Raw genomic sequence first — 25628 nt, forward strand, 5'->3', positions numbered from 1 at the left:
TATATTTTTGTTACATGGCTGGTCGAGATTTTAATTACTATTTTATTAAAAAAAATGTATTGATTGGATAAATTTTTTTTATAATTCTCAGGAGGGTTCCTTGGCTGGTGAATAGCAGAGAAATTTAATTTTTTATAAGCTTGAGGGTCCCCCCGGGGGTGGTGAATCGCAGCTTTTAATTATGTAATTTATTGGTTGTACAAACCATTAGTTATAGTCTTTAGTTTTTTAAGTTTAGGACATTCCCTAATATCATGATCGCCCTTACAAAAGTCGCAATATGACAGTTTTTTTATATTAAATACTTGGGCTATTTCCCATTTCTAATATATATTCTAAATATAGTTAATTTTAATTTAAACTTACAAATGTATTCTCTCGCTGTCTCTATTATAATTCCCGCTAATGATGCAATTGTTGCCGCTGCTGTTGTTACCGCTGTTGATTATTTTTGTGATTTAAGTCAACCTAGTCCTCTATAATTGCTGCTGCCGCTGTTAAAACCTCCGCTGATGTTGTTTCCACTGCTGTTGTTACCGTTGTTGATGATGTTGTTTTATAAAGTATTTGTATTTTTGTGATTTAAGTCACTCTTTCTGTTTTTGTAATTTCGAATTTTGTTGATTAGTTATGTTTTAATTAATTATTTTAATTATTGGTTTTTAAATCAATTTTAAAATTTTTTTTAAAATTTCTTGTTTTTATTATCCTGAGATTGTCACTTTGTTGCTTGTTCTTACTAACACAGTTATTTTTTTTAGTGAAAGTTATTCACTTACACTTTTTTGGTCACTGTTACTTTTCTTATTAAAAAAAATTTCCTTGTTTTTATTATCCTGCGATTGTCACCTCGTTGCTTGTTCATCTTCTTAATTGGCTTAGACACCGCTTACGCGATTATAGCCGAGTTAACAACCGCGCGCCCCTCGTTTCTTCTTTTAGCTACTTGACGCTGCGTCGAATACTTTCAGAGCTGGAGTGTTTTCGTCCATCCGGACAACATGACTTAGCCAGCGTAGCCACTGTCTTTTAATTCGCTGAACTATGTCAATGTCGTCGTATATCTCGTACAGCTCATCATTCCATCGAATGCGATATTCGCCGTGGCCAAACGCGCAAAGGGCCATAAATCTTTCGCAAAACTTTTCTCTCGAAAACTCTCAACGTCGACTCATCCGTTGTTGACATCGTCCAAGCCTCTGCACCATATAGCAGGATGGGAATTATAAGTGAGTTATAGAGTTTGGTTTTTGTTTGTCGAGAGAGGACTTTACTTCTCAATTGCCTACTTAGTCCGAAGTAGCACCTGTTGGCAAGAGTTATCCTGCGTTGGATTTCTAGGCAGACATTGTTTGTGGTGTTTACGCTGGTTCCAAGATAGACGAAATTATCTACAACTTCAAAGTTATGACTGTCAACAGTGACGTGAGTGCCCAGTCGCAAGTGCGACGACTGTTTGTTTGATGACAGGAGATATTTCGTCTTGCCTCGTTCACTGCCAGACCCATTTCTTTTGCTTCCTTGTCCAGTCTGGAGAAAGCAGAACTAAAGGCGCGGGTGTTGAGGCCGATGATATCAATATCATCGGCATACGCCAGCAGTTGTACACTCTTATAGAAGATGGTACCTTCTCTGTTGAATTCTGCAGCTCGAACTATTTTCTCCAGAACCAGGTTGAAGAAATCGTACGATAGGGAATCGCCTTGTCTGAAACCTCGTTCGGTATCGAACGGCTCGGAGAGGTCCTTTCCGATTCTGACGGAGCTTTTGGTATTGCTCAACATCAGCTTACACAGCCGTATTAGTTCTGCGGGGATACCAAATTCAGACATCGCGGCATAAAGGCAGCTCCTTTTCGTGCTGTCGAAAGGAGCTTTGAAATCGACGGAGAGGTGGTGTGTGTCGATTCTCCTTTCACGGGTCTTTTCCAAGATTTGGCGCATTGTGAATATCTGGTCGGTTGTTGATTTGCCAGGTCTAAAGTCACACTGATAAAGTCCAATCAGTTTGTTGACGGTGACCTTAAACTTTCACACAATACCCTCAATAGAACCTTATATGCGATGTTGAGAAGGCTAGTCCCACGGTAGTTGGCGCAGATTGTGGGGTCTCCTTTTTTATGGATTGGGCAGAGCACAGTTAGATTCCAATCCTTGGACATGCTTTCGTCCGACCATATTTTACTAAGAAGCTGATGCATGCTCCTTATCAGCTCTTCGCCGCCGTGTTTGAATAGCTCGGCCAGCAATCCGTCGGCCCCTGCCGCTTTGTTGTTCTTCAGGCGGGCAATTGCTATTCGAGCTTCTTCATGGCCGGGTAATGGAACGTCTGCTCCATCGTCATCGATTGTGGAATTGGGTTCGCCTTTGGGAGTTCTACAGAAGTATGCTCTGGTCGTGAAACCTTCTGTAAGCCGCCGCCTTTTTTCGTAGAATTTTCGAGCATTACCCATGTCGGCCAGCTTATCAAGCTCTTCGTACTCACGCATTTCGGCCTCTTTCTTCTTCTGTCTGCAAATGCCTCTCGTTTCCCTCTTCAACTCTTGGTATCTATCCCATCCCGCTCGTGTTGTGGTCGATCGTAACGTTGCGAGGTAGGCAGCCTGTTTTCTCTCCGCTGCGACACGGCACTCCTCGTCGTACCAGCTGTTCTTTTGCACTTTCCGACAACCAATCGTTTCGGTTGCAGCTGTACGTAAGGAGTTTGAAATGCCGTCCCACAGTTCCCTTATACCGAGTTGTTGACGAGTGCTCTCAGAGAGCAGGAGTGCAAGCCGAGTAGAGAATCGTTCGGCTTCTCGACGTCGAATCGTCCTTGTGTTTGTTGGCGTGCGTTTTTTGCTACATAGAGGGAGGTGCGAATCTTAGCTGCAACAAGATAGTGATCCGAGTCGATGTTAGGACCTCGGAGCGCACGCCCATCTAAAACACTGGAGACATGTCTTCCGTCTATCACAACATGATCGATCTGGTTGGTGGTTTTTCGATCCGGAGACTGCCAGGTAGCTTGATAAATCTTCTTATGCTGGAATCTAGTACTATAGATAACCATATTTCGGGCCCCGGCGAAGTCGATCAGCCTCAACCCATTTGGGGATGTTTCGTCGTGGAGGCTGAATTTACCGACCGTAGTGCCAAAGATACCTTCTTTGCCCACCCTGGCGTTGAAGTCGCCAAACACGATTTTGACATCGTGGGGGGCATTTCTCATAAGTGCGCTCCAAGCACTCATAAAAGGCATCTTTGGTCACATCGTCCTTCTCTTCCGTCGGGGCGTGGGCGCAAATCAGCGATATGTTGGAGAATTTCGCTTTGATGCGGATTGTGGCTAGACGTTTATTCACCGTAGTGAATGATATTACTCGGCGACGGAGTCTCTCTCCCACCACGAATCCCACACCAAACTTCCGCTGCTTTATATGGCCGCTGTAGTAAATGTCATAAGGACCTACTCGTCTCTTTCCTTGTCCCGTCCATCGCATTTCTTGGACGGCGGTGAGTCAGCCTTTGTTTTCACGAGGACATCAACCAGCTGAGCAGTGGCATCTTCCCAATGAAGGGACCGGACATTCCAGGTACATGCCCTCAATTCGTAGTCCTTATTTCGTTTGCCATGGTCGTCATCAAAAGGGTGGTCTCTCATCCGAGGCTGTTTATGCTTTTTCGTTGGGGGTGTTTTTTTACGTGGCGGGTCCCAAACCCAGCGCACAACCCTATGCAGGGGATGTTTCGTCTTCTCATTTTAGCTCGCCTTCAAACGGATGTTCTTAGGCTACCCAGAGGATACTTGGTCAAAGACTAGAAGTGGTGAGCTGTTTGAGTCACATGTAAAAGAATCGTTTCTGGCCACTCCCAAGTGAATGACAATCAGAGAACTTTCCTCACTTGCGTAAACTTCAACACATGACTCCATTGTTCTAACTCATTTTATTTCAGGTTTTGTACAGTTATTTTTGTTATTTTCTTAGTGAAACTTTTATCTTAGGTATTGCTACTATATCTTTATAGAAAAAAATTGTATATGATTTAGACTTCACTTTTTACTTTGGTACACGCTTTTGATTTGGTGAAAATTATTTTTTATAAAACAATTTTTAACTTCACTTTGCACTTTTGACTTCGTGTTAAACTATATTATTTTAACTTAACTTTTTACATTAGTAGGAACTTTAACTTCAATTTTCTATTTTTATTTACTATAGTGGGCACTTTGAACTCGTGCCCCACGTTGGCCGCCAATTAATTCTCGCGACGAGGCAATTTTAAAAAAATATATATTTTACATCCGCGAATGCGCGGATACATAAGAACACGTGTGGTTCCCGTGGATTGCCAGATACAAATCAAATCTTTATTTCTGAAATACTAATATTTATATATATTTTAGGCTTATTATCTTAAAGCTAAAGCTGAAGTCTAAGCATCAGCTTATTTGAATCCAGAACAAAGAGTTAATTACAATATTAGCTGTTACAGCACATTCCAGCAGAACCTTTAGCATTATGTTTTCTTTACAAATGTTATTGTTATGCCTTCTTGTGAGGGCGAGCGATATTGTTTTGATAAAAAAGGATTATTGGATTCAGAACGGAAAAAGCATGTCGAATTTATAAATAATCAAAACGTTAATTGAGATTTTTAATTAATGTGTAATTGCACAGTACAAAGATTCAATTTTATTTACAGTCAAGGTAATATAGTAGCTTTGCGGAGGCTGTCGTTAACTTGCATACTTTTCATATATCGAGCATTCCACGCTATTTTCACAATAAAGCAAGATTTTTTCCTCCATTATTATTGTTAGTTTATACAAAGAATTATTTTTCTCTTTTTTGTTTGATATGCTTTAAAAGCGTGTTTTTTAGTTTTTTTAAACTGTATTTAGTCTGAATACACTAGTTGGAACAGGCAAAACATGCCTTATTTCATAACTTCTTGCTGAGACACAAGTAAAATTTCACATCGCATCTCGCCTTGCACCAACTTTTTAAGATGTAGACAGAACAGCTCAACAGTTAATAACTCAAAGGAACCCAGATGCAGTGTGCAACACAAAAACATAATTTTCCATGACTGCTCTGCTGAAATAGTGTAAAATTATCAATTGAAATGAATGCACTATGGCACAGAAATATTCACTTTAGGCATTAGATAGGATATTAAAAGCTATAAAAACCAAGCACAACAAGCTGTTTGACATTTCAGACAAACATTTCGTTAATGAAATAATCGCTTGCTTAAAATCATCGTGAATTTCTTATCCTATATCCTACAAATGACGTATATTGCAAAATAACGGCTGCTGGGTCAACTAGCACTATATATTATATGTAGCGCCCTATGTCGTGCGATGCGTTCACAAACCAGTAAACAATTTGTAGTATATTTTAAAAAATGTTACACGAATTTGTAAAGCCACTTCTTCTTGCCTTTTTACTTGAATTCTCAATCAACGAGGACCTGCTTCCCACCTATTCTTACATTTGTGACGCAGCTCGCTTTTAAAATTAATTTTTTTAATAAAGTTTACGAATGATTCTTAACGATGGCTCGACAGTAACGGATATAGGAAACATTGCAGAAATTGTTTCTGCACATAATTTTTGGCCACGATTTCACTTCACATCGTGGTACAAGTGTTCCTTTAGCAAAGCTAATGGGACTGCAAACACTTATCGAGGCTGTACCCGCCGTTTGCAATTGTAACGACATCCGGCAAAACTTTGTTGAAAACTTTACCAAAAGCCAGAAGAGGCGCCTGCAACTAGTCCTAAAGAAGCTGTCACAAGATAATTGCCGTCCCAGCGAGTTATACAACATGATGAGACGACCTTCGGGCCCAGCTCTAAGCGAACATACTTATCCTGCATATTCTTTAAGTTAACCGTTTGCCACCCTACACACAGACAGCCATCATCTCAACAAGTATTCACATCAAAAGGAAAATCAAAATTGCAGACTCAATCACTGAATGTCCGTCCATGAAATAGAGAAAACTTTCTGAAGTTAGCGCGGAATCCCAAACTTCGCCAGATTTTTGTCGCCTGAAAACCGAAATCGCTGTTTTGTCTAAACGTGTCAGCTGACTTTTAGATAAGGACAGGAGTCGGCAGCGCGTCAGGTCTGTACCGCGTTACAGATCAGTAGATCGCAATGTACAACGTTTGCTGGTATCATGCTAAGTTTGGTAATAAATCAACAAAATACCATCAGCCATGATTCAACACACTGCCGAAACCAGCAAGCCAGACACAATAGTCACGCTCCACATAGGTTTCTGCTAGTGCATACTGCGGCTAAAAATAAAAGGAGTTGTCGCAGGACAATGACATTTGGTACATCATTGTTTTGGATGCCAATCAAGAAAAAAATGAAAAAAATTTTTTAAAAAATTTTATTTTACGCCCACCTCCCATATAAGGAGAATCTTAATTTTTGACCTACAGCACTGATTTTTGGTACATAGCATTTTTATGACATTATATATGTCGGTGTTAAATTTCAATACTAACCGCCCACTTTTACGCCCACCTCCCATACAACTAAATTCTCTTTTATCAAGTCTCTTTTACCAACTTTTTTACATCTCCGTGACATTCTGACATTGTTTTTTCAAGGGGGGCAATTTGAGGCAGCTGAATTTTTTTTTATCGTTTAGCTGAGACTTCAGGCTTTAATTTGGTATATGTATATCGACAGCGGTAGACAGCGCTAAAAAGATGCACCACTTTGAATTTGAAGAACATTGAAATTTTGACGTCCAAATTATGTTGTTCCACAAAATTTTTTATGCATTATTTTTTTCAATGGATTTTGATGCAAATTTTTTCTTTGATACATATTATAAATGAAAAATAATAACAAAGTTGAATTTCAATAGTTGTTTTATTGTATCAATGATTTGACTTTTGAGTAAATTTTTTGATAATTTTGATGTTCTCTACATTCACCAACTTTGGGTATTTCTGGACAAAAAACTAATGCAAATAGAATCCTAATACTTTGGGAAAATAATGTATAGATAGTTGGTAACAAACTGTGAAATTTTCATTCAAATCAGACAACATGAAATCTTTGAATTTCGGCCACAGATATCCCAATCTGCGCTCTACTAATTCAGTACCAGAGACTGGAAAATAATCTGATACAAAAAGGACTTTTCATATTCTGCGTTTATGACATGCCAGCCAACATGAAGTTTTTGATCGGATCAGATGCAGGCGTGTCCGTCAATTCAAAGTCGGAAAGGAACATATCAAACTTCAATAAATCTGTTTGCCGAAAGGGCTCACCCGTTTCTTGCTATGGGGAAGTTAATCTCAAACACAACCTTAATTGACGCTGCGAATTTCTTTGGCTCGTTATTATAGCCGATGTTTCTCAATTTCTCGGCCATCACGGCTTAATCATCGACTAGCCTCATAGACCGCACAACTCTACTCAAGATACCGTGCTCATTGAAACTAACAACTTCCAAAGCTTTTAGGATCCACTCAACACATAAATTTTCAGACATCATCGAGAATTTGCCGAAATCACCCATTCAACAGTATTGGGCCCTCGAGCTAATGCCAAAAAACCACGACCGGCAATCCTACTTACTCGCGACTTGAGCTTTTTATAAAACTCGTTATTTGTCGGTCTTCCGGCAGCGATTTCCACGGCAGTGAGTGGAGATTGTAGGGCTTTGAACGCCGTAACCATGCTGGACAGATACCCGCTGCCATTTTCATTTCGCAGACCTCAACTGACATTCGGCGTGCCAAAAGCGAAGACAATGCTGCTGCTGATCTGCTTTCTCGAATACAATCGGTTACAGCAGTTTCGAACAATTATGATTAAAATTCGGATGATCAGGCAAACGACGAGGAATTAAACTCGTATTTAAACGATATAATTTCCCATACTCTTATATCAAGAATATTTTTTTTTATCTTCTAGCTTAAAGAAAGATGCTTGCAAACATCGCCAGGCCATATCCCCCCTTTTGTGAAAGCTAGGTTTAATGCCAACACAGCAAATTCGCCACAATAGAAGTTTGTTACAACGGAGGGAGAACCCCAATCAACGCTTCAGTCATTTTCACACAGACATGGTTGGTCCCTTTCTATTGTCGGGGGCTACAAGTATTTTTTAACCGTGATTGACTTTCCTTTTCTTACTGAGAGGCTGGATATCACATTTTGGAGTACTCATCGACATCAAGTCCGACGCCGGTTTAAAAGTGCGTTCTTCCACGAGGTACTGCAATGCCTTGGAATTTCACATCTGCACAGAGTAATGGGCTGATTGAAAGGTGGCATCGCAATTTTATGTCACAACAACAAAGGAACAGGTTATCTGCCTCGTCTCGTCTCGACTACCTGCCAATTTTGGCACTAGCACCGGCCGCTCAAGCGACGCAACAGAATTAGTACAAAAGCTAAGACACGTCATGTAGAAAATTCGTTCAGTGAACCCCGTTTGACATACGACGTAAAGGACATTTGCCCACAACAGTTAGAAGTCATGTAATTAGGGTTTATCCGGGATTATTCCGTCCGACCATCATTATCAGCTCATACAAAGAACCATACAATGTTATCAGCCGTGCACCAAACTATTTTGTCATCGAGGCTAACCTTAATGGAATTAAGGTCTCCATTGATCGTCTAAAGTACTCTTTCATCGCGCCTCCTACGACTCTCTCGGAGGGGGTACTGTGGCGCCTTGTGTCATGATACGATGTGCGATTTGATCTGTTATATGTATATTGTTAAATGAATTAATAAACCTACTTCTCTCCCCTTTTTACTTCAGCTCCAAAAAACCGATTAACCTCCTAACCTTATATCTCCTATTTCACGCACTTTCAATCCATAGCGTGACCACAAAAAAAAAAAACAATACGCATTCAAGCCTCCCATAACATTTTACATGTATGTTGGTTAAGGCTCAAAAAATCATAACAAATGTTACAAATATTGTGCACTTTATTTCATTTTAACATCACGTCGATTGTATTGGTGGATAAAAAACTCAATCGAAAAGTCTAAATTTAATATTTTGGGAATATGGAAAAAATAGTGATTCAGTGGAGCTGAAATCGTAATAATGGATAAGAGGCTTAGACAATGGTCTAGAAACATTCATTCATATTCAGCGCTAAAACATATTCTATTTTTGTGAACTTTGACCAACATAGACGGCTTGATGTCATTTAGAAAGTGAGAAATCATTAGATCAAGTATATATATTTGGACTAAAAAGGGAGGACTGGTTGCGTTAGCTTATGGCATTACTCATGTAAACATAGAAATATGTATCCATACAATTTTATGAAGGGAACACAAACCGGCATATGCGGTATAAAGTCTGCGTATTTAACGAAAATCAATATATGTACTCGTACTTAGGTAGCACATGGAAACTGTGGTAATTGTAATTGTAGTTGTGGTTGACCAACTGCACTCATTTTCTGCATTAAACTATAATATATCCAATATTATAGGTTCACTTAACAATGTTAATATTTGTTACATATTGACGGTTATATTCAGTATAACGGCTATGGGAAGTTTGAAATCCTTATATTGGGTATGTTGGTGCTAGGTTTAAGTTACGTACGAGGTGTGTTCAAAAAGTATCGCGAATCGTAACTGACAGTTTTCTTCGATTGCAGGGGCGTGGTGCATCATGAGTTCTTGCCACAGGGAAGAACGGTCAATAAGGTATATTACTTGCAAGCAAACGCCCGGATTTGTGGAAGAACAAAAATTGGCCTTTGCACCTCGATAACGCCCCTGCTCACACACATCGTTGCTTGTGCGCGACTTTTTGGTCAAAAACAACACACAAATGATGCCGCAGCCACCGTATTCCCCAGATCTGGCCCCTGTGAATTTTTCTTGTTCCCTAAACTGAAGAGGCCCATAAAAGGACGACGTTACGCTTCTTTTGACGAGATAAAGACGGCATCGAAGGAGGAGCTGAAGACGGTAAAAAAAATGATTTTTTGAAGTGCTTCGAAGATTGGAAAAACCGTTGGCACAAGTGTATAATATCTCATGGGGATTACTTTGAAGGGGACAAAATAGATATTCTCGAATAAATAAATAATTTTTGAAAAAGCACAAAATTCGCGTTACTTTTTGAACACACCTCGTATATGGGAAAGGTTATGTTCCGATTTCAATTCTTTTTGGACGTAAAATGGCAAACCTTAGAATCAATAATATCTGAAGGTTTAATTCCCCTCACCTTACTGGTGCTTAATATAAATCTTCTGACCGTGTGTTTGCATTTGAACTGCTCCTAAACGGATGGACCGATTTTGATGAAATTTTGTGTGTATGTTCAAGGAGATTTGAGAATGGTTTAGATTTACAATTTGGTCCACTGGAAAATGTTTTTTAAATAATTTTTTTCATTTTTAATCAATTGTTAATTTTGAAATGTTTGACCTATAGATGGCGCTACCATCGCAGTATCCAATATTCAAACCTTAAATTGGCGTAAACGTGCATTAAACAAAACGATGCCAAAATAAAAGGCGACATCTGTGGATCAAGTTTTTATATTGAGGACAGAGTTCGTTCTTAAGTAATAAATTGGGTGATTCAATACATCTATGGGTAGCTATAACATTTTTTCCGTACCTGCTAACTATTGGAGGGGGTATCTTGAGAGCCAATTTAAAATTGCAAAAGGTCTGGCATAAAAAATAGCGGCATAACTGAAGTGTTGATAAAAAATTTGAGATATACAGAAATCTTTTCGAAGCATTGCACAGAAAAATAATAAAATTGCTAAATACAGTGAAACTTCGATAACTCGTATTTGGAAGGGACCACAATTTAAATACGAGTTATGGAGTTTTTCAAGTTATCAAGTTATACAACTTATAGAGGCAACATACAGAATATACGAATTATAGAGTTTTTTTATTTATTTTTTCAATTTTACATAAAAAAACAAGAAATGATTGTACATATGTATTTAAATTTTAAAATATAAAGTACATATGTTATTCAATCAATATATGTATGTACGTATTTTGAAAAATCATACAAAAATATAAGAAAAGTGTTCATTTTAAAAGAAATCCGTAATATGTTTTTGACGGACATTATTTTGGCGTGTTTTATCTATGGCATTATCAATGTTTACAATGTCATTAAAAATAGTGTCTTCAACATTTGATGCCATGAAAAAAAGTCGCAACCTTTGTGGAAACTGAGGGAATTTCAAATGTTTCATCGTTTTCATCGTCGATGTTTTCGAAACCCAGAATTTCATCATCATTGAGGCTTCCAGTAATCACCAACTCATCATCAACATGAATGTAGTCATCAAAGTTTACACGTGTTTCTGCATTTTGTGGAACACGAGCCCACTCTGCTATGTGAAGTACATGTTCGCTGATTACGACTACATTTTGATCCTTAACAAAACCGCAAGCTCGAAAAAAGTTTTTAATAGTCGATTTACTGATATTTGTCCAGGCTTTATGAACAATATTCATTGCATCATAAAACGAAATGGAATAATCCTTTTTTTCCTCGATGCTTTCAAGCAGTTTAACAACAACTTCTTTACGGTACAATGTTTTGAAACTTTTGATTATGCCTTTGTCGAGTGGTTGCAAAACTGAAGTGGAGCTATGTGGGAGAAATTCAGTCTGCACATTGCTCAAAAGTTCCATTGCAGTGTGGGCGGTGCAATTATCAATAAATAATAAAATCTTTCTATTTTGTTTTATCATTTGTTGGTTCACCAATTGTAGCCATTCAAGAAATAAATTACGTGTCATCCATGACTTTGAATTTGCACGATAAAGTTTAGCGAACGTCTTGATGTCTTTAAAGCATCTGGGTTTCATGGATTTACCAATAATTAATGGTTTACATTTTTCTGACCCATCATGCCTTTTAAAGACAAAGTGCGATCAGGAAGACACTTTTAAAAAAGACCCGTTTCATCCGCGTTGAAAATATTCTTGGGCTCATAATTCTCTATTATCTTTTGAATGCTTTCTCTCCATTGAACGCACACTTCATCATCAACGGCCGCGCTTTCACCGCAAACTTTTTTGAAACTTACATTATTTCTCTTCTTGAAATTGTTCAACCAGCCATTACTTGCGTTGAATTATGTTAAGCCCAATTTTGCGGCATACACCTTTGCTTTTTCTTTTAGTAAATGTCCTCCAACTGGAATAGTATTAGATTCTCGGCATTGTAAAAACCAAGTGAGTACTCTCTTTTCTAATTCCGGGTATTCTGGAAATTTTTGGCACTTACGTTTGGTGTTTGAGGGCAAACCCAAATACAGATCACCTTTTTTCAAAATTTATGTGATAGTAGATGGCGAATTACCGAACCTTTTCGCGATTTCTACTTGTTTTTCACCATTTTTTACGGCAAGAATAATTTCTTTTTTTTTTTTTTAAATGGCAATATTTTGCACTTACGAGAATTTGACATCTTGCGTCCTAATTGATACTAATCTACGCTAGTTTTAGAAAACAAAGCAAAACTTATGAATAAGCGTAACTGTAAAATAATAACGGTTAGAAAACGTACTAGTATGTTTTCGTCATGTACGGTTTTTAGGGGGAAAAAAATACGAGTTGTAGAGGCTTTTGATGCACATTTTTCAATTTTAGTCTCAAGAAAAATACGAGTTATCAAAGGGACCGAAAAACATGCATTTTTCGCGAATTTTTCTAGGGACCGAAGAAATACTATGAAATATCAAGGTTTTTCGCTTATCGAGGTTACGACTTATCGAAGTTTCACTGTATTGGGAATGGTAGAATAGAACTGCAATCAAATACACAATGCAATGAATTAAAACTGGCTCATTTATCATTCGATGAATTACCACGGGCATCCCAAAAGACTGATGCCATAACCTTGCCAGCCGATCTTTTTGTCTTTGCACGCTTGAGAACCGTTTCTTAATATGCAGTCCACCAGGCTGACAATCGATTGGACTCGATTGATTTCACTGATGCTCAGCCCAAATTCAATAGTATTTTTACCCCAAAAACCAATTCTTTCTTAACGCACGAAATGCTTTTTGTTAATTTTTGTTGCTTCAGCAAAAATGCGATTATTCCTTAACTAATACTTATAATCTAACTAATAGAAATCATATAGATGGTATTAGTAGTACTACTAGTAGTTATACGCACCAAATTTAGTTTAAATTAAGTGCCATAGGACATGTATTTGTATTTGTTCTCAAGTTATCGGTTACTCATAAGGGCAAACGGACAAATATTTTAGATAAGTCATTAATCATTTGTATATACATATGTATTTAAGTAAATATCTCCATATCTGGCTCGATTATTTTTAGGTGATACGGTGGAACAAACTTATTATGTTCTCAATAGTATTAAATTAAATAGTATACAGTGATAACTATGAAATTAATTAAAACTAACGTGTAGACATCCAATATACTCGTAATATTTCTTTTCTCAAATTTAATAAAGTTTGCAATTAAAACATGTTGCTTTTAATCTTAAAATAAACATTACAAAAAATTTTTAAGATAAGTTTATTTTTCAGGAAATCCTCATCAGCTATTCTGCAGATATATTTTCGAAATATCGGATGTTGTGGATCAACCTGAGCGAATTATTGCAATCTTTGGGAAACGCATATGCAAGAACTTATTCTACTTACTGTATCTTTATGTAAGCTAAGCATAATTTTTGGTATTAATTTCAAATTAAATATTGCTCAAAGTTAGTACGAAAGGGGTAATCTACTCAGGTGCACACAAATATGGTACGATATGGCCAAAGTTCCGGGGCTATTATATAATATATATGTGTTGTCATCATCCATGCCTCTGCATCGGGAAATTACCGGAAATTCTAATTTTAAAATTTCCCGATGAGAATTTTCAAAATTTTTTTCCCCAGATTGGCGTAACTGTCAGCCACTATTCTGTCAGTTTTTATTGCTATGTGTAATTTAGTTTGTTTACGGCGTCCTTAGGAACAAGCCAACATTTTATGTGCGTTGCGGATAAAAATATCTAACAAAGAGTTTGTGTGAAATTTCGTGTTTCAAACGAAATTTCTTGTGCCAAACCGTTGGAAATGTTGAAAAAAAAACATTTGGTGATTCAAAACCCAAGTTTACGATTGGTATAAATCGTTCAAAGAGGGGCGAGAAGAAGTGAACGATTTGCCAAGTTCACGACGGCCTTCGACCTCTTCAACTGAAGAAAACGACGACAAAATAAAGGAAATGGTGCTCGAAAATCGTCATTAGTTTGCGAGAGATAGCTCGAATAATGGACATGTCTCCTGAGACCGTTCGTCATATTTTGGTTGATGTTTTCCCCAAAAGATTTTGCACCACGATAACGCACCAGCGCACAAAGCGATCATTGTGAACAAGTTTTTGAACAAAAGTTCAACAAATATCATCGAACAACAATCGTACTCTCCAGATATGGCACCGTGTGAGTTTTTCCTGTTTCTATAACTCAATTTCCACTTCGTGGAACCCGTCATGGGAGCATTGAAGATATCAAAACTAATTCGCAACGAGAACTGTAATATAATATAGTAATATAGCTTTCAAATGGTTTCGATGATTTCATTGTTCGTTGGAAGAAGTGTATTGCCTCAAAAGGGGCCCATTCTGATGGGGATATAATAAATGAAGATGATTGATAAGTTGTTTGTGTTTTATTTCAAATTTCTGGGTACTTATTTAACAAAATCTATAAAGTTTTATTTTTGTTTGTCGAGAGAGGAATATATTTCTCAATTGCCTACTGAGTCCGAAGTAGCACCTGTTGGCAAGAGATACTCTCCGTTGGATTTTTAGCTGCCGTTGTTGTCGGTGTTGATGCTGGTTCCAAGATAGACGAAATTATTTACAACTTCGAAGTTATGACTATCAACAGTGACGTGAGTGCCAAGTTGCGACTGCGACGACTGTCTTCCTCTCGTTCACTGCCAGACCCATTTGCTTTGCTCTCTTCTCTATTCTGGAGAAAGCAGAACTAACTGCGCGGATGTTGAGGCCAATGATATCAATATCATCGGTATACGCCAGCAGTCGTATACTCTTATAAAAGATTGTACCCGCTTGATTACGTTCTGTAGATTGAACTATTTTCTCCAGCAGCAGATTGAAGAAGTGTTCGACTTGTCTAAAACACCGTTTGGTGTCGAACGGCTCGTAGAGGTTTTTCCCGATCCTGATGGAGCTTTTGACACTGATAAGGTCTAATCAGTTTGTTGACGGTGAACTTTAATCTTTCACACATTTTAATAAAAACAAAAAATCTGTCTAATATATGTGAATGCCAAATACATATGTATATACGGTGAAAGCTGTGATATATTCTCCAACACAAACCAATCATTCAGAAAAAGGAGTATCAACTAGCCTAAGGGTTCAAAACGTAATCGATGTTATTTTAATAAAAAAGAATAGTAATGGAAATGTAAACACTCTCTTGAATATGACTTATACCAGCTCCATAAAGGTCTAAAAATCGCCTTCGAAACTATTCAAATCAAACCTTATGTTATATTATTAAAAATACACATAATTATTTATGTGAATAACAGCTTTTCACCAAACTACTTCACAAAAGAAAACCCCAAAAAATCACTGGGCATAAATACAGAAGAAATAAAAACCCAGCAACAACAAAAATCGAAAGAAATAAAAATGGTATAGGATAAATTAATTGATAACAATTACACAACAAAAATCAATTAAACACCTTAAATTATGTCAACAAATATATATTATATCAATACAACTCATCATCACAACAATTAAAATAAAGAAAATTTACCAATTTACACATTTAATGTAATTAATTTTCATGAAGAAACCGAAAAAAATTGTAATGCCGTAATAAAAATTTAAATACATTTTTACTGCCAGCACTTTTTTCGAAAACAATTATGACTCACAAAATACTAACACAGACACTAACGAGTTTCTGTTCGAACTTTACTACAACAATCAGGAAATAATGAAAGTCCTTCAGTGTAATATCAAAGGCTATTGGAACAATTATAATAAACTGTAGGTATACTAGATTAATAGCAGAATTCCAACTTCAAATCATAGAACTGTAAGAAACACATATCAGTCAGGGGCGGATCCAGAAATAGTTTTTGGAAGGGGAAATATACATTTACTTGAAACATGAACATTATTACATATTGTCGGGGTAATCGACTTGTGTTTGCCGGTGTGCCAAATAAAATAAAAATTATTAGAAATCGGGTAACAATTCAATTTGTGTATTTGAGTAAATATAAAATATGTGTATGGGCTAATAAATACAAGTGGGTGATTATGTGTGGGTGTGTATAATTGTGTGTTGTTTTATGTATATAATTACAATTATAAGACATATAATTAAATATTTAAATGTAACCTGATGTGATTTTTACTCCCGCGTTGAGACCTTTGATTCTGCTGCTGTTGTTATTATTGTTGCTGCTGATACTGCTGCTGCTGTAGAGTTTTGCGCCAATTTGTCCATCCACTGTGGTGATTGGTTTTATTGTGTCTTTCTGTTTGTTGGGTACTTCGTTGTTATGTTGGCGCTGTTGGCGCTGTTGGGTGTGCTTTGTATTGTCCTCTTATTCCTATTTAGACAAGTTAGGAAGACAATGCAGGGATGTGTTCATTTGGTATGAACATTGCGGCCGCCTTGCAGGGTCTGCGAAAAAAAAGACTTTTATATCTATTTTGATATGGGTGAATGAGTATTATTATAAACGGGTTGGAGGTATACTTTGAGTTTACTTCACACAAACGCCGGTTAAAGTCCAACCGAGTGCGGTGTTTTGCGCGATCACGATGCTGTTATCGGGGTTGCATAATCCAGGTTTCATTAACTTTGGGTAGACGTCGGCTCCCAGTTCCAACAGGATAAACAGGTAACCTCAATCTTTGAACCAGTTCTGACGCAGTTATAGTCACCTTTCGGGTCGGGTTGATTATGACTCGTATTTTATTCCATTTGCCATCATGTTCAACTTGGATCATGACTGTTGGTATGAGGGTCGGCTTGGCCAGTAACGTTGGTAGATCTTTTTGTCTATGCAATCTTTCTTCGCTCTTTGGTGTTTTTTTTTTGGCTCTTTGCAGAACAACCTGGGGTAACCATGTAGGGTTGAATGGTGTTCCCCATTACACGAGGCACATCGTTTTGTACTTGTGCACTTTTGGGTGGAATACGATCTGGCCAAGCAATTGACGCAGTACTTATACTTAATGACTGCGTCAAACTTTTCGTTGATGTTCATTTGGGTAAATTTTGAAGATGTTACCAGTCTATGATCCTTTTTGCACAATTCACAGGCGAAGTGTTGGTTAGTTTGTTTTGCTGAACGGCTGATAGTGTGCCGGGCCGTGCGATGGGTACTTCCTCGTTCTTCTCGAACGGGGGAAAAGCTCGCTTTAAAGCGATGTGGGCGTTATGCCGGTTCCTTCGCTGGAGAGTGGGCTGATTCTACGGGTCACGCTGAGTGATCGCACAGTGAATGTGGTGCTGCATTGGCGGCTGCAAATTGGCTTCGTTCTGGTTTGAGGGGCCAGGTCAATATAAGAAAATAAGATTAATTATTTGGTAAAGTGACTATTTTGGTTATTGGGCGGCTAATTGTTCCCTGAGAGGTACGTATGTCAGCTATTCTTGCTTTCCTGTCTTCACCGAGATACGTTTTTTCGATGCGACCAAGTCTCCACTCATTTGGGGGTAGTGTTTCTTGACGTATAACTACCATATCGTTGACGTCTATATTGCGCTGGGGGTATTTCTACTTATATCTTTTGTGGAGTTCTTTCAGATATTCTTCTTTCCATCTTCTAAGTTGGCTTCTGATGAGATTAATAAAGGGGTACCTATTAAGAAATGGCCTGGAGTTACAGGTTCTAAATTTATAGGGTCTTCACTTAATGGGCTTAAAGGGCGAGAATTCAAACAACTTTCGATTTGGGTTAAAAGGGTTGCTAGTTCTTCGAAAGTGAATTTCTGGTTCTGAGACACCTTTTTCAAGCGGCTCTTAAACTTTTCACTGCTGCTTCCCAGAGTCTACCCATGTGTGGAGTTGCTGGAGGATTAAAGTGCCAATTGATGTTTTGGTGTGCTTCACTAGTTTTTAATTGAGTTTTCATTGACTTCATGAATTCTCGCCGATCTTTAATTAAAAATTTAGACGCTCCAACGAAATTAGTACCATTGCCCCAATAGAGATCGGCGTGACATCTGCACCTGGAAAAGAAACGTGCGAATGCGGCCATGAATGCGTTGGTGGTGAGATCACTTACTGGCTCTAGATATATTGCTTTGGTTGCGAAACAAACAAATACGCATATATAACCTTTGGTGATCAGACATGCTCTGCTAGTGTAATTTTTTATGTCGTAGGGACTGGCGAAATCGACTCCTGTTGCTAAGAATGGACGGGTTAAGGTGGTACGTACGGATGGCGATGCATTCTGAAAAAGATCGATTTTTAAATCGATTCGAATCGTGACCTGATGAATCGATCCACAAAAAAATGTTTCTATTACAATATAAGTATTAATCAATTTTAATAATAATAAGACGAATGTTATAATTAACGATCTTTAATAATTAGTTAAGTCAGGGACTTCCATAATAACAATTATTTTTATTACCATATCAAAGTATCAGATCCGATAGAACGAGACATTTATTTTCAAAGTTGACAAGTTTTAGGTTATAAAGCAAATAGATAATTTAGCTTATAGTTCCCAATGCTTAGTATTTAAACTTTTTAAAAACAACAGTCTGTCACGTCTATTGGGATCCAAGAGGTTCCGATCATCAATTGTGATGTTTCCGGCAGTTGAAGAAAGGACTCATATACATCATGGCTATATACAATGACCAGTTAAGCCTAAGTAGCTTTGACTATTATGCGAGTCAGTCCAAACATCTGCAGTTAAAGATAATGCTTCTACTTCTTCTATTTTTAATTTCAGTTGTGTCGAAAGAGAGTCATATTTATCGTCAATCATATGAGCAATTGTTTTTCTGACTGGAACTTTATAAAGCGGTGCTCCTACTTTCATTAAATATTGAAATCCTGTTTTTTCCACAGTATTGAGAGGTAAACCATCCTTTGCTATCATGAAGACTGTTGCATCTGTATTTATTCCGTTGTTCACAGTATGTTTAATAAACAGTCACTTAGTCAAAAAACGAACAAACAACAAACAAATTAATCGAATGATGTGATGATGCAATCACAGAACAGATAAAAAAGTCATAGATTAAAAAAGTAACTTTTTAATATAGAAAAGAAGTGAGGTGAAGGAAACTAAACACACAGCCATCTCGTGAGTTTTTGAGTAATTAACCGGCTGCACTCTTGTAATACGGACACAAAAACAAAAAAAATCGAATGTCGATTTTAAAGAGTGATGTATCGATCCAATGAATCGATCCAGTACTACATATCGATTTAAAAAACAGATTTTCTTGGCTCGAAAAATCGATCTTGCGATTAATCGATCTCAGATCGCCATCTCTAGCTTATATTGTATTATATGAACCATTTTCACATATGCGTGATTATTTTGTATCAAATGAACCTGAAAAATGGTAAAAATTTTATTTTTTTTAAAAAAATCGGGAAAATTATTTTAATTTTATTTCTCTTTATTTTTATTTTTATTTTTTAATTTTTAAATAAATTAATATTTATTTCGACTATTACAAAGTGAATGTGCAAAATGATCTTCATTTATTTAAAGAAAATTGATGACCTTCATGAAATATGCGTATTCGCATTATTTCGTTATCATTTCCATATTTGTACCAATAGAACTCCTATGGCATATATGAGTACATATGTATGTATGTATATTATTTCTTTGGCACATTTGTATGTTTACGAAAGCAAATGCGAGCCCCATATGTACATATGTATGTACATACATTCATAATAACAAGTGTCGCACGCATCTTTCGCATCTACGTTGTCACGGACAATCAATGGCCGAAACTCAAAGAGTCACGGCCGGAACACATAGAGCGGGGCAGACTGCAAGCGGCATCTGTCAAAAATTAAAATACACACTTCTTATGGACACAGTTATGTAGTTGTCCAGCTGTCTAAATAACTGTTTTTTTATTTATTTTTGTTTTTTTTTTTTTGTGCCGGAGGGGGAATCTTACATAGATACTGCTACTCAGCTGTAGCAATATGCACGATTCGTACCGCCCGCTATAGGTGCACCTCTTTCGGGACCACGCACAGTCAGTATTACCTACTGTTCTGGACTTGCGAAACGGTACGCCTACGTACTAAACCCTAACTCCGTCTCTTTTAGCTTTACCGAGACCCTGTGGGACCGCCGTTAGGCGTTTCATCGCAGGGCAAGCTTAGCCTGTGGATTCACGTCACTTGAGCGATATTCGCTGCTCTAGCTTCACTCCTTCTTTGTTGTTCTGCTCTTCGCAGGTCATGGAGTACCATGGCTGTCATCTTCTCCATTAAGTTCCACACATGCCTCGAGTGCAACATATGTGTCACTATATTGTCTGGCGTTATTCGATTAGATACTTCCTTTTCCATCATCATTCGCTCCCTTGTATATTTCCGACAGTGGAAAAATATGTGTTCTGCGTTCTCGGTATTGCTACCACAGATAGAGCAAGCTACTCCCTCCTCGTGACCGTACTTATGCAAGTACTCCCTGAAGCATCCATGTCCTGTTAGGAATTGCGTCAAGTAATGATCCACCTCCCCGTGTTTTCGTTCCATCCATGCTTGTATGTTACCGATTAAGCGGTATGTCCATCTCCACTTTCTTGATGTATCCCAGTGTGTTTGCCATTCGCTTAAGCTAGCTTGTCTTTCTTCTCTACGCTCTGCCACTGTTAGTTTCCGGCCTGCGGTTTTACTTTTATCATATATTCGCTTAAGTTCGAGAGCCATTATGTCTGGAGGCATAATTCCTGCTAGGACCCTGACAGCTTCATTAGAAACCGTGCGAAATGCACTGACTATTCTAATGGCGCTCTACCGGAACACTGATTGCGCTACTCCAGCATATGTCTTATGTATTAATGCTGGTCCCCATACAGGCGCCGCATACATTACGATTGACTGGCTGACCTTGGCCAGAAAAGCTCTCCTGCTCTGTTTCGGCCCTCCTATGTTTGCCATTATTCTTGATAAGGCCATGTTTACACGCGCCGCTTTTTCACATGCTTTTTCAATATGCATTTTGTAGTTTAGCTCGCATCAATCGTTACACCAAGATATTTCACAGCGGATTGCGTTGTAATGTTGTGCCCGTCTATGTTAAGCGAAATGGTTTCCAGTTTTTTCCTGCTAGTTATAAGCACTGCTTCCGTTTTGTGGCCGGCAAGTTCGAGTTTTGCCTTCGTTAGCCACTGCTTTATCTTCAGTACAGTATCATTACAAATACTTTGTGTTTGATGGAGCTCCTTAGCTACTATTGTCACAGCAATATCATCTGCGTATCCAATTATTTGCCCTTCTCTCGGTAGAGGGAGGCGCAATAGTCCATCATAGAGTGTATTCCAAAGGAGTGGGCCTAGCACAGATCCTTGTGGCACACCACCCGTTATCCTATACTTTTTTGGTCCTTCGTCAGTGTCATACAGCAGGATCCTATCGCCCAAATAACATTGCATGACGTTCAGCAAATAGCTCGGTGTTTTTTTGAGCACTAATGCACGCATTATATGGGGCCAATGGACCGAGTTAAACGCGTTTCTCACATCAAATGTGACGACCGCACAATATTCCTTGTTCCCGTACATCCATCTGTCTCCTTCAATAGCCTTTTCTGCTATACCTGCAACTTTCTTGATTGCATCAAGAGTTGACCGCTTTCTACGAAAACCATATTGGTTATCAGAGAGACCACCATCTCCTTCTAAATGATTCTCTAGACGGGTATAGATTATCCGCTCCAAGATTTTGCCCATCGTATCGATCATACAGAGCGGTCGATAGGAACTTAGTTCTTCTGCCGGTTTGTTTGGCTTCTGTAGGAGGACCAGTCGTTGTACTTTCCAAATGTTTGGGAACACTCCTTCACGAAGGCAACGTGTATATAAATCCGAGAATGGCTGTGGATGAAAGCTGATCGCAATTTTAAGAGCCCTATTCGGAATACCATCTAGTCCTGGTGCTTTGCTATTTTCAAAGCGCTCAGCAGCTTGAACAACTTCGTGCCCGGTGATTGCTGGCGCATCTGTGGCTTCTCCGCGATAATAATTTCCTGCTTCCTGATTTTGTTGTTTGTTTTTAAGTAATGAAGGACATGTAGGCGCTTGACATTTGCCACCTTTAATCCTTGACATTACAATCCTATACGCTGCTCCCCACGGATTTTCGTCCACTTTTTCGCATAATTCTTTGAAACGTGTCATTTTACTCTTTTTTATTGCCTTTTTTAGGTCGTTGAATTTCTTTTTGAATGCTTCTCGCAGGCTGTCACAATCTAAGCTGCGTATGTTTCGTTGAAAACGGCGCCTCGCTTTGAGACTTTCACTTCTCAGAGATTCGATTTCTCGATTCCACCAATAAGCAGGCTTTCTCTGTGCGGCTCTCCTCTTTTTATTCATAGCGGCATCACAGGCTTTGCTAATGTGTTGTACCAACAATTTAGCCTGTTGGTCTATGTCATCACTTCCGTTTACTTTTTCCTCCAGCATTAACTTAAAAAGCTCCTCATCTATGGTTTCAATTCTCCACCCCTTGGACTGCACCTTTTGGTGGCAAACATTTCCCTGTTGTATACTCTTGCTGATACTTAACATTATGGCTTAATGGTCACTTTGGGTATATATGTCGCATATCCGCCAGTCTATATAACGATATAGCACCCTGCTGGCAAAAAATATATCTATAATAGAGCCACGCCCATTCTTCTCGAAGGTGTTTTGTCTTCCTGTGTTAAGCAGTACTACGTCTAGAACACCAAATGCTTTAAGTAATGCGCTACCTCTTAGATTTTTATTTTTGCTGCCCCATTCTAGCGCCCAGGCATTAAAGTCACCCGCAATTATATTAGGTGTAGTTGTCATCGCATCCTTTACCAAGTCGTCAAGTATTTTTTCATATTCAGCATGTGGTATACTTGGCGGTATATAGCAGCTGTAGAAGTAAATCCCCCATATTTTGGCTCTTGTATAGTATGCCTTGTCAATTAATGGTTTGTCTTGCATCATCTTATCTCCGAATGCCCATATTGCAACCTTTTTTGTGGTGTCGGATATCCACTTGTCAGAGTCTTAATTTTTATACTGTTCACAGATTAATGCAATGTCTATTTTATTCTCGTAGATGTTTTGCGTCAAGAGATCCTGGGCCGCTTCGCAATGGTTCAGGTTTATTTGTAATATTTTCATCTTTTAGGTTTTTTGAGCGCTGCTGTATATATGGGGCATTTCCGGCTTCCTATCTGATGGTCTATGTTTGTGTTTCCACTGCGTTTACATGCCTTGCAGGAAGCATTGTTAACACAATCTTTGGCGAAATGACCCTCCTCTCCGCATTTAATACAGCATTTGCTTCTGTCTTCTGGGTTGCTGCATGCTTTCGCCACATGTCCATACTCTAAACATCTGAAACATTTTTTCAGTTGCGCTTTTTTCCTGATTTTTCAGATTGTCCAGCCGATTTTTATCTTTTGTGCGGCCAGTAGGTGTTTTGCTTCCTGTGCCTGAAGGCTTATGATAGATTTTTGCGTGCCTGCATATGCTGGTCTAATGCTTTTAATGCACTCTACGCTAAATAGACGCAGCTCTTCAAGTTCCGAACGAATTGCCTGTGCTATATCCTCTTTCGTTGTTATTTCGTCCAAGTCTCGCACTTCCACTGTGATTTCTTGTGTTAGAGATCTTATTCGTGCCTTATCTCCTAGTATCTTCCCTATCTCCTCTCTATATTCCTTGGTATTTCCTGTCTGCGCAGGGGGGCGGGACGAAATAGACAGGAACGGGTATACCCTCGGGGGCTGTGCCCATACCCCAGTTCCCTGCGGCCTGTCCTACGTTTTGCCGGTTCCGGTAAACTCGGACGAACCGGCGCTCGCCCGGAGCAACTCAGTCTACTAGTTCTGCGCCCAATATACACTTCCTGACCAGGGCCCGAAGGGGCTGGTATCTGATTCACATCGTGGCTGACACTTCGGCAGAGCTGACTCACATCACCCTCCCCACACCACCAGTGAAAACAGCTGGTGATGCTTCTAGGGACTCCCAGTGCGCCCCGGTATGGACCGGTCTTATTTACAGCCGCACCTAACATGGTGAACAGACGCTGACCAGGAAGCCGCTCACTTTGAGCCCGTCGCGCCTGGATTTTGATCGGTCACCTATATTAGAGAGGCGGCAACTATTCGCCTCTGTCGCAGGAGTTTCATCGGCTTGGCTGGCTTTTATACCGCATCCTCCACTCCTGCCGCTCATCGTCGGGGGTTGCTTATTCCTTGTAACTTATTTCGCAACTAACCTGCTACTACAGGCCGTTCGGCTATCCGCGACCTGCCGACCCCCACGGTAGCTTAGAGCTCAGCTGGGATGCCTGATCCCGTAGGATCTAAGACTTACCAAACGGGAAGACCTACCAACGGGCAAAACTTAAAAATATAATTTCACTGTGTCCTTAAGAATGTGTGTATTTCAATATCAGATTCAGATGGCGCTTGCAGTCTGTCGCGTTCTATGTGTTCAGCACATCAATCTGTCGAAGCACTGAGGCGACGAGACGCGAAAGAAACTAACAAACGGAAAAATACTTTAGAATTGAATATTATAAATCGACAACTCCGTTGTTGATACTTTTCTGACTTCTTTCTGTGAAGAAGCATCAGAAAGCTGTTCAATTTATGATTTTTAGCTTTTGCCATCGTCGCGAAAAGACGCTTGTAGGCAAAGGCATGCTCGGGGAGATGTTACGGTGTCTGTTTTTATGAATGAAGCGAGGTCGCTTGTAGAATTTACGCCTGCATTTATGAATGAAATCGTTTTTGTTGCAAAATTTACTACATTTGGGTTTCACCAATTGCTTAAGTTTTTTACTGGTGACATATTGACATGTGTACGCATATGTTTGTATGCTTGTGCATTATATGTTCGGAAGTGTATACAAATATATGTACATATAAGTATATGTATATGAATGTATGAACATGCAGATCAATGCGCGAGTTAATTTTTACATTGAGTAACAATGAGTCAAAAGAATATATTTTGAGCTGCACCGAAATGTGTACTCTTTATTTATACTCTTAAGACTATCTTATTACATCGTTCTTACTTCTATTTATACTAACTAAAGTGAAACTTCGATAATTCGATTCGTATTTGCAAGGGACCACAATTTAAATACGAGTTATGGAGTTTTTCAAGTTATCAAGTTATACAACTTATAGAGGCAACATACAGAATATACGAATTATAGAGTTTTTTTATTTATTTTTTCAATTTTACATAAAAAAACAAGAAATGATTGTACATATGTATTTAAATTTTAAAATGTAAAGTACATATGTTATTCAATCAATATATGTATGTACGTATTTTGAAAAATTGTACAAAAAAATTAAGAAAAGTGTTCATTTTAAA

The 25628-nt window shown here is 38.5% G+C and overlaps 1 protein-coding gene across 2 annotated transcripts in view; it reads left to right on the forward strand.

Moving 5' to 3' along the window:
• Window positions 1-13524: 13524 nt before the first annotated feature.
• Window positions 13525-25628, forward strand: part of LOC125776742 (gustatory and odorant receptor 22-like) — a 149241-nt gene continuing 137137 nt past the window's right edge. For both annotated transcript variants that reach the window (XM_049450297.1, XM_049450296.1), the window contains exon 1: window positions 13525-13686. In XM_049450297.1, coding sequence (XP_049306254.1) covers window positions 13604-13686 — 83 coding nt within the window. In that variant the 5' untranslated portion in view covers window positions 13525-13603. The remainder of the gene's footprint in view (window positions 13687-25628) is intronic.

The sequence above is a fragment of the Bactrocera dorsalis genome, chromosome 2, assembly GCF_023373825.1.
Source record: "Bactrocera dorsalis isolate Fly_Bdor chromosome 2, ASM2337382v1, whole genome shotgun sequence".
NCBI classification, from domain to species: domain Eukaryota; kingdom Metazoa; phylum Arthropoda; class Insecta; order Diptera; family Tephritidae; genus Bactrocera; species Bactrocera dorsalis.